Below are 8568 nucleotides of genomic sequence, written 5' to 3' on the forward strand. Positions count from 1 at the left end.
ATTCAGTGAGCAGATGTGGTTTCAAAAGCTCCACTGTAAATCCTAGGCAATCAGATAGCTCCATTCTTAGCTTGAATGGATAAATCTGAAGTGCTAAAAGATTTTTTTTTTTTTTTTTTTTAGCATTCATAGGCATATACCTTCGTGTTACTACAACTTTCCTTCTCAACAGTATATTTGCCATCAAGTACAGAATGATTGATCTTATTAAGAGAAATGTTATCAAAATGATCTATTAAAGGTTTCATTTCTTGACCTTTTTTAAAAGCAAACTGATGAGTATTTGTTGCATCTTATAAGATAGTGCTTGCCCCTGTTTTTCTGACAGTGCCATCATATGATGGCAGTGTGGACGAGAGGAATTATAGAAGATAGTTCTCGACCTGTACATAAAGTGTAGTCTTTCTTCATCATGGTGAGGTAAGATTCTGTCACTACATAGCTTTTGAAATTATTTAGACTGTTCAGAGTAATATATGATTTAGTGTAGGAGATTGTTTCCCTCTAATATTTTGACTGCCTCTTATTGTAGGGAGAATGCTTTATATTAAAACTTTAGTTCATAAGTGTTACTGCTAAGCAGCAATAGGGAAAAGGTTATTTTCATTTATTCCTTTTTCTTAAAGATGGCTTGAAGTTACTGTTGTTTCATGTTACCTAGTATGCAAAATCATCTGTTGTTTGACTGAAGAATAGGAAATGAAAATTTCTGGAGTTTTCTAAGATCAGAGTATCACAGACTAAACTTTCCATATGGTTTTTTTTCCCATTCAATTCAGGTTAAATGAATGTGATAGCTTGAATTTAGAGAATGAAGGAATAAATTAAAATACATTGGCAGCTGTCTGACAGTATACTGAAACACAGTCACAATGTTGCTTGGCTTGTTGAACTTTGCAGAGAAATTGTCAGCTGGTAGCAAGATGCACGATGTAAATTCATGTTGTTTTAATTGAGACTAGAAAAGGTCAGCAGTTAATCTTAAATAAGATTTCTGAAGAAGACAATGGATCTTCAAGAAGCTTAGTTTATTCTAAAATGTAGGTCTTAAACAGGAGACTACCTTATCAACTGCATATATTTGCATATGGATAAGGTCATTGTATTTCTGAGAAACAATCACTTCACTGATACTTCTGTGTAATTAAAATTATTTCTCTCTAGCTCAAGACCTGTGTTAAAATTTGCATGTGATAATTTTGAATAGATAGACTACATTTTCTCTGAAGTGCAGAAAATAATTAAGCCGTATGTTGCGTGTCAAAGGAGAAAAAATTCTTCACAAAATACATTGTCTACCCATTTCCATACAACAAAATGTGCTTTCTTGTCATTGTACAGGCTTTAGATAACAACAGCACAACTGACTCCAGACTAAATCCCCTTCTTTAATATGTGCAGGCCAAAAAATAGCAATTAATGAACTATGTCTGCTTAAATTTGTGGATACTGAGTGAATCAGCAGATGTTTCTGTGCCTTGTCTTCCTTTTGGAATTATGACCTCTGGAAGCACTTATTGAGAGAGCAGCGCAGGTTGAGTCCAGTTAGCTTTGCTCTGTCATCCTCTGTAACAACCACAGAGGTGAAAATTATTCACAGGAATGATAGAAATTGCAACGCCTGAAAAGGTCTGAGTAGGTATAGCTGCTGCTTCTCTTCCCTCTTCCATGGAGGTTAAAGTGTTTATCTTCTAGCAGAAGAAAAGTCTCATCTAGGTTGATCCTGCAGAACCTAGGTAAAAGATTGCTAACAGCAGAGGATCTGACTTAGGGAGTGTGACTTTTCTGTAGGGATTCCTGTGACAACAATTTTATGAGTTTGCAGTTATTGAAGCTGTTACTAATTTCACTGCTGTGGAAACTCCTTAGCCTGTCAATCAAGTACAAGTTTGCTGATCTACGCTAAGTATTTCACTTTGTCTTGCTTTTTTTTCTGGAAACATAAGTAATGGTGTGCCACAAAGGGAATAGTTTAGTTTGTCGAAGTGTGATTCAGCCTTGGGTGTAAGAACTGATTTGCCTAAGGAATGAAGATTTCATTTCTGGCTGTGAGTTTCTTCGTGTTAAAATATTCAGAATAACGGTCTAATCTTTCCTTCAGAAGTATCCCTTTTCTGATTTTTTTTTTTTCTTGTAGAATTTCTGGCTTCCTGCTGGGTTCTCATTAAGCATTGTAAAGTGTTTTTAACAACTGTTACAATGAAGAAGAGCACTCGTGGATCAAGTCTTATTTTCTCACATATCATATACAGTTGTAAAAATCTCTTAAAATCAGTATGCTGTTTTCTAGGAAAAAAACCTTGTCTGAAAATCTGAATGAAAAGTTAACCTCTTTAGGTCTTCAACTGTGTCGTTGGTTGATTGGTAAGAAATTGAATTGAAAACGTATATATTTAATTATCTCTACTAAAAAGAGTGTCAGATTTTATATACTGTTGGCAAGATGAATGCCAGACTTGTAGCCATTGCAGTAAAAACAGGTATTTGGTAGGCAGCTGTATAAAACTTTTCTTATTAAAATACCTAAGAAAAAAGGGTGTAAAAGAGTATCTGTAAATAACGAGATCTGTAAACAGTTTTAAATTAAATTTAAACAGTGACTTTTAAATAATGATCTTGGACTTAAATTCTTCAAAACAACTCCAGACACTGCCTTTAATACGACGCCACCTTAGATAAGCAAATTTCCACTTTGTTTTGTTTTGTATTTTAACATTCAAAATCCAAGTAAAATTGTTGGTGTTTTTTTTTTTTTTTTTTTTATCCCCTTACAGGAGTTACTACTGTGTTGACAATGACAACACTGAGCATCAGTGCTCGAAATTCACTCCCAAAAGTAGCATATGCAACAGCTATGGATTGGTTTATTGCTGTTTGTTATGCATTTGTATTCTCTGCACTAATTGAATTTGCAACTGTAAATTATTTCACAAAACGAGGATGGGCCTGGGATGGAAAAAGTGTAGTGAATGATAAGGTAAGTCCTAAAGAAATAGCCCTATTTCTAATCAAGGGTAGTGAACAACTATAATACTTTTTTTAAGTTGGCTATTACTAGATCACATGAACACATGATCTTTAAATCATAAGAAAAGACACTGATAGGTGAGGGAAAATAAAGGATGAATAAGGTAGGACTGAGAATACCGAAGTCACTGAATTCCTCCTTTTGTAAAAAAATGGCACCCACTGACATTCATGGACACTTGCTAAATGTTTATGGAGATCAAACAATGTGAGTTTAGTGAGGTGGTGGGTGATGCATTTCAGCAGTGGCAGCAGCAACAGTGAGTCATCTCCACTGGTTCAGATTTGTATGAGTGCAGCACAAAAGTTTTTCTTCATTGCAGGTGAAAATGCATAGCTAATGGTGGTTACTGTGTTGAAAAACAGTGTTCTGTAGCTGAGAATTTGCTCGAACAGTCCTGTTGTGCTCTTTGTATCTGTTGTAGTTTCCATAGATATAAATAGAAACATTACTTTCAGAGCAACCTATTTATTTTGTATTCCTTATTTTTTTCAGGAAATAGGTTATGGGAGTATAATTTTATTCCACAGAAAATGCAAGAGTGTTATTGCGATCTCTATTAATTGTAACTACTATCTCTGCTTTTAGAGATGTGATGCAAGCTTCAGCAATATATGAACCTTAGTAGCATATTAAAGTCCAGAAGAACTCCTAGGAAGCAACATTTTATGATTAAGAAAATAGTCTATTCCTATTTTATGTAGTAAGAGAAAGTGTTTGGACAGGGCAGTGAAAAGTTTTTTATCTGGATGTGCAAGCCAGGAGTCTCAAACTATATTTGAGCTGCAAGATAAATTATAACTGTAGGTTGTTTTCTTTTTTTTTTTTCTTTTTTTTTTTTTTGTGAAAACTTAAGCCTCAATTTTTCCTTTCATACCTTGGAACAACTTTCAAGAATTGGCTTTGAAGGTGCATGCAGAATATCAAGTATGGCTAGCCTCCTATGCATAGAAGGAATAAGACATGTTTTGTGTGCCTACCTGCTTTGCATACTCACTGTTGAAAAAGTAATCTTATGCTCCTGTATCTCTGCTATGCTGAAATGTGCTGCAGATCTTTTAACCTTCAACAGTGTAAACCAGTTTGGAGACTTTAGCTGACTTTGAGATGCATACTTTATTGTTATGCTTCACAAAGAAGTTGACTTGATAGAGCATTTTATTATTACTGTTATCAACATAGTATATCAGCAAAAATAAAAGGAGATATTTATACCATATCAAGAACATAAAGTTGAAACTGAGAGTCATTAAACCATAAAAGTATTTTCTTCGGAGGCAGTTACACTCTATCATTTTTTATTTAAGATGCATCTATGTGATCATTTTTGTCTTTGAACTATGACTTTATATCACATTAAGCCTGAAAAATCTTTACTAGTGAGCAAAACTCCTGTTGAAGGCAACAGGATTTTTGTCCTATTACAAATTTAAGATTTAGCCCATACCTGCACTAAGTATAGCTAATGTTGTTTGGTGTCAATAATCCAGATTTAGTTATCTCGTACATGTTTTTTTTTATATTGGGAGACATGTTTCTGTTTTGTTTTTTATATTGGGAGCTATCTAATTTATTTAATGACTCCTCAGATAAAACTCTTTCTCCAGTCATTCAGAAAATTTAATCCATATGATATTAGTTGACAACTTTATTATTATTTAATCCAGTTGATTTGAAGAAGAGAAGAATATTAGAGGAAGATATTATGTATATTAATTTTCCTTGTCAGTAAGGATCAGAAAAGCAGCTGAATACACCTACACATAAAAACTATTAATAACATCTAATTTATCTAGAAGATTGGAAGTTTTTCAGAATTCTGAAATTTATCCCTAATGTTATATAAACATTAACTTTTAATTTAAACAGCTGTTCTACAAAATTTTGATCACTTCACTATAAAGAGTGCACGGAATCACAAACATGCCTTAATTTTCTGGTATTGATAGTAAGGTAGATGTGACAACATGTAGAAATTGTAAGCAGACATAACTTCTTACTTGCTGAATAAAATTAACTGGTAATACTCCTAAATTTGTGTCAAATTTATAGTTTATCACTTTAGTGTCACAGGAAAAAAATGTTAAAGCAGACTGTTCTGATTGATTAAATAATTTTGTCCTATCCCAATCCCTAATGCTACTAAAGGAAAAGCAATTCTTTTGACAAAGAGTACTCTTACTTGTATCCTAAAATTAGGATATACTAATTTTTTGCTTCTCAAATTATAGCAGTACAGGTGAAGTTTAATTTACTAATGGTTTCTCAGTATTTTGAATGCATGAAGAACAATACATAATAGCTTAAAAATGTAGACTGTTAGTGAAATTATTGGGGGTGACATATTATACCTTCTTTTCGGGTAGGATATGTTTTTCTTTAAATTTGAATTTACCACTGTTATTCCCGACATTTATTTTAATATACTTGTTGTTTGTTTTGCGTTTGCAATTTTTATTATGTTAAGTCTGATATGGCAAATACACATTAACTATTTAATTTCGTGCTGTCTCTAATAGAAAAAAGAAAAAGCATCTGTCATTAAGAAAAACAATGCCTATGCAGTGGCTGTTGCCAACTATGCTCCAAATATTACCAAGGACTCAGTTCTACCAACCATCTCCAAGAGCGCTACAACTGCAGAACCCAACAAGGCAAAACCAGAAGCGAAGCCACAGGAAGCAAAGAAGACATTCAACAGTGTTAGTAAAATTGACAGAATGTCTAGAATAGTGTTTCCAGTCTTATTTGGTACTTTCAATTTAGTGTACTGGGCTACCTATTTAAACAGAGAGCCTGTCTTACTTGGCTTTGCACCATCAACCTAAAACCTGAATTGCACTAAGGACTTAAAACATCATTCTAATCAGATAGGTTGTCCTCTATGTACAGTACGACTAATAACTGCTAATATGTGAACCATTATGTACAGAGTGTATATAGATGTCTTATCTGTGTATCTCCAAAGGAGGGACACAGTGTTAATTCATGGGTTTGTAAACAGATAGCACCCATGGCAAAAATAGCCAACTCTTTAAAAGTTATACCCAGGGGAGCTCTGTTAAACTAGGATTCAAATATACAGAATTATATTCTCTCCGTACAAAGAAATAAAGATATGATCCTACATAATTATTTAGGAACAGTATTTTTTTAATTTAAAGTTAAAATATTTTTCTATAAATAACTAATTCTACTTTAATGAAATGAATTGTCATTTAAAAATGATTTTTTTAAGAGTGTAATTGTTTCATACAATAGCAGTGCCCATGTACATAAGAGTACGGAGGTCATACAGTTCTGTTCACAATAATTCTGGATACTAGGTAGGCTGAGGAGGTAGTAAAGGCTACTATATTGCAAAAGCCACAAGTTTCTTACTTCTGTCCTGTTTGAAGTTGTTAATAAACTACTACAGTTAATTTCACAGAAAAGCGTTGATCAGATTTCTAATATTAATCAACCTTCACTCTACTGTTTTCTTAATTTGACGTTGTTGAGCCAGACAACCTGGTTTAGCAAAGTTGGATTTTTCTGTTTCTTGATTTTTCTGCTTCTTGACTTTATTCTTAGTCAGATTACTGTCAGGTTCATAAAAGCACTCAGAAATTTTTCAAGGTTAAGTATATCAGTAACATAATACATTCTTTTCCTTGCTCAGTGTTATTATAAAATCTGCCATTAAAGGATTTGCCTGCATTTTTCCCAGGAAGCAATGTTTTCGCAGGAAACAAGAATTCATGATTTAAGTTCAGGAAACTGTCCATATGAATAAAATTTACTGCTGCTTTTGTAAATTGCAAATTTACATTTCGCTGACATAAATTTACAACAACTTTGTATACTAGAAATGGTTTTGCTAAGATTTGAATGTTATTTTTCTAATAAAAGGTCATGCATCATCAGTAGGTATCACCTGTATTTCATATATATGAATATAACAGAATTGGATCTGCCATTTGCAATTTTATATGAACATTTAATACTGATCAGTAAATTGTTTTTCATCTGAGCCTTTGCAAAGATTCTTTATGCCCCTAAAGGCCTGGTAAATCATGACGTAAGTAGTAATTGTGTACTCCATTTAGAATTTAGTATATGTAGCCAATCAAAAATATTTTGATTCACACATACATTAGCAGTTATTAGTTGACCGTTAGAAAAAGATACACCTTTATGATGATGTCTTCTAGTAGACATATGTAGTCGTATAGTGTCATTTATTGCAGTTTTGTACAGTACTTGAGTATAGTGCATAAAATAGGTATGTTCAGAGTTTAATAAAGTTGTAAAAATATTTCTAAAATCAAATAAAAGAGTATCTTAAGACATGGAAATGTGCTAAAAACAACAAAGAGAAACACTGCTTTTATTTGTTGTTTTATTTTCTTGCATTTTCTTTGCTTTTAATGTGATTCTGTTTTGTACTTTGTGTGACTGTACAGATGCCAAGGTCACAAATGCATTTTATGAATAGAATGAATAGTTAAGAGAGTTAACATCAGCAAAATAAAGAAGTCAGCAAAATAAAGAAGTCAGCAAAATAAAGGGAGAATTATGGACAAGGTGTGTACCCCTTTAAGTCCCTCTGATTAAACTTTCAGATTAAGCCTTTTTCATCAACAGTAGTTAAAGAGCACTTTACTCATAAAATTAAAATAAAAATATCCTTATTTTCATATATCTATATATAAATGTAGATCTTCCATGTAATATGGAGATGTGTGCAATAGTGTGATTATAAGCATAAGGCTGGAAGGCAAGCAATAAAAGAGGTTTCTTTCATGATATAGCTATACATTTTTAAAATGTTTTATTTGTAATTATTAATTATCCCTTTATTGTCACATTGTCCAGATATGAATAAATATATAAATATGTACATATGTACAAATAATTGTAAATATTAGAACTGTAGAAAATCCCCTTCACTTTTAACTCTGTTTTTGGCAAAGGGCTCTGACTGTATAGTTTAATGGAGGCCCATGCTTAACTGCTCTTGGACTTGAGTAGCTAGATTATGTTTTCTGTAGCTGAGGTCTTTCTGTGACCTAGTGAGAGTTCTTACCTTCAGTTCATGCCAGCAAGACGTAAGGACTCTCTGAACCTCACTGACTGGGCTTTGAGAAAGAGAAGTTTGTGTTTCACCCTTCACAGTGTTCAAATAATCTGCATTTCTCTGTGGATGATACCATGTAGTCAAAACTCTCCCCACTGCAAACATGCCTGTACTCAGTCACATGTTGGGTTACCTAATAAGGAAGGATTTTGGAAGGATTTTGCGTTCACCCTCAAATGCTTTTACCTGTACAAGTCCTTTTTTTTTTTCTGATAAATAACATCTGTGTAATTTTCAGCTGCATGCAAAAAGCATTTCTTCAGTTTGCACAAGAAGCCTGGTGCTGTCTCATATCAGTCAGCTCTGCTACCACTACTTCTATTCGGTGCAATTGTTTCTTCATTCACTGACCGTTTTCTCTCTGTCGTATATCTAGAGACAATCAAGTAAAAGAAGAGGCATTTATCATATACTGAAAATA

At 33.1% G+C, this 8568-nt stretch overlaps 1 protein-coding gene across 2 annotated transcripts in view; it reads left to right on the top strand.

The window, feature by feature from the left end:
• The window catches only part of GABRA2 (gamma-aminobutyric acid type A receptor subunit alpha2), a 51725-nt gene extending 43369 nt beyond the window's left edge, over positions 1-8356 (top strand). For both annotated transcript variants that reach the window (XM_048942594.1, XM_048942595.1), the window contains 2 exons: positions 2775-2977; positions 5548-8356. In XM_048942594.1, coding sequence (XP_048798551.1) covers positions 2775-2977; positions 5548-5856 — 512 coding nt within the window. In that variant the 3' untranslated portion in view covers positions 5857-8356. The remainder of the gene's footprint in view (positions 1-2774; positions 2978-5547) is intronic.
• Positions 8357-8568: the final 212 nt, after the last annotated feature.

Source organism: Lagopus muta, chromosome 4 (genome assembly GCF_023343835.1).
Source record: "Lagopus muta isolate bLagMut1 chromosome 4, bLagMut1 primary, whole genome shotgun sequence".
In the NCBI taxonomy this organism is placed as follows: Eukaryota; Metazoa; Chordata; class Aves; order Galliformes; family Phasianidae; genus Lagopus; species Lagopus muta.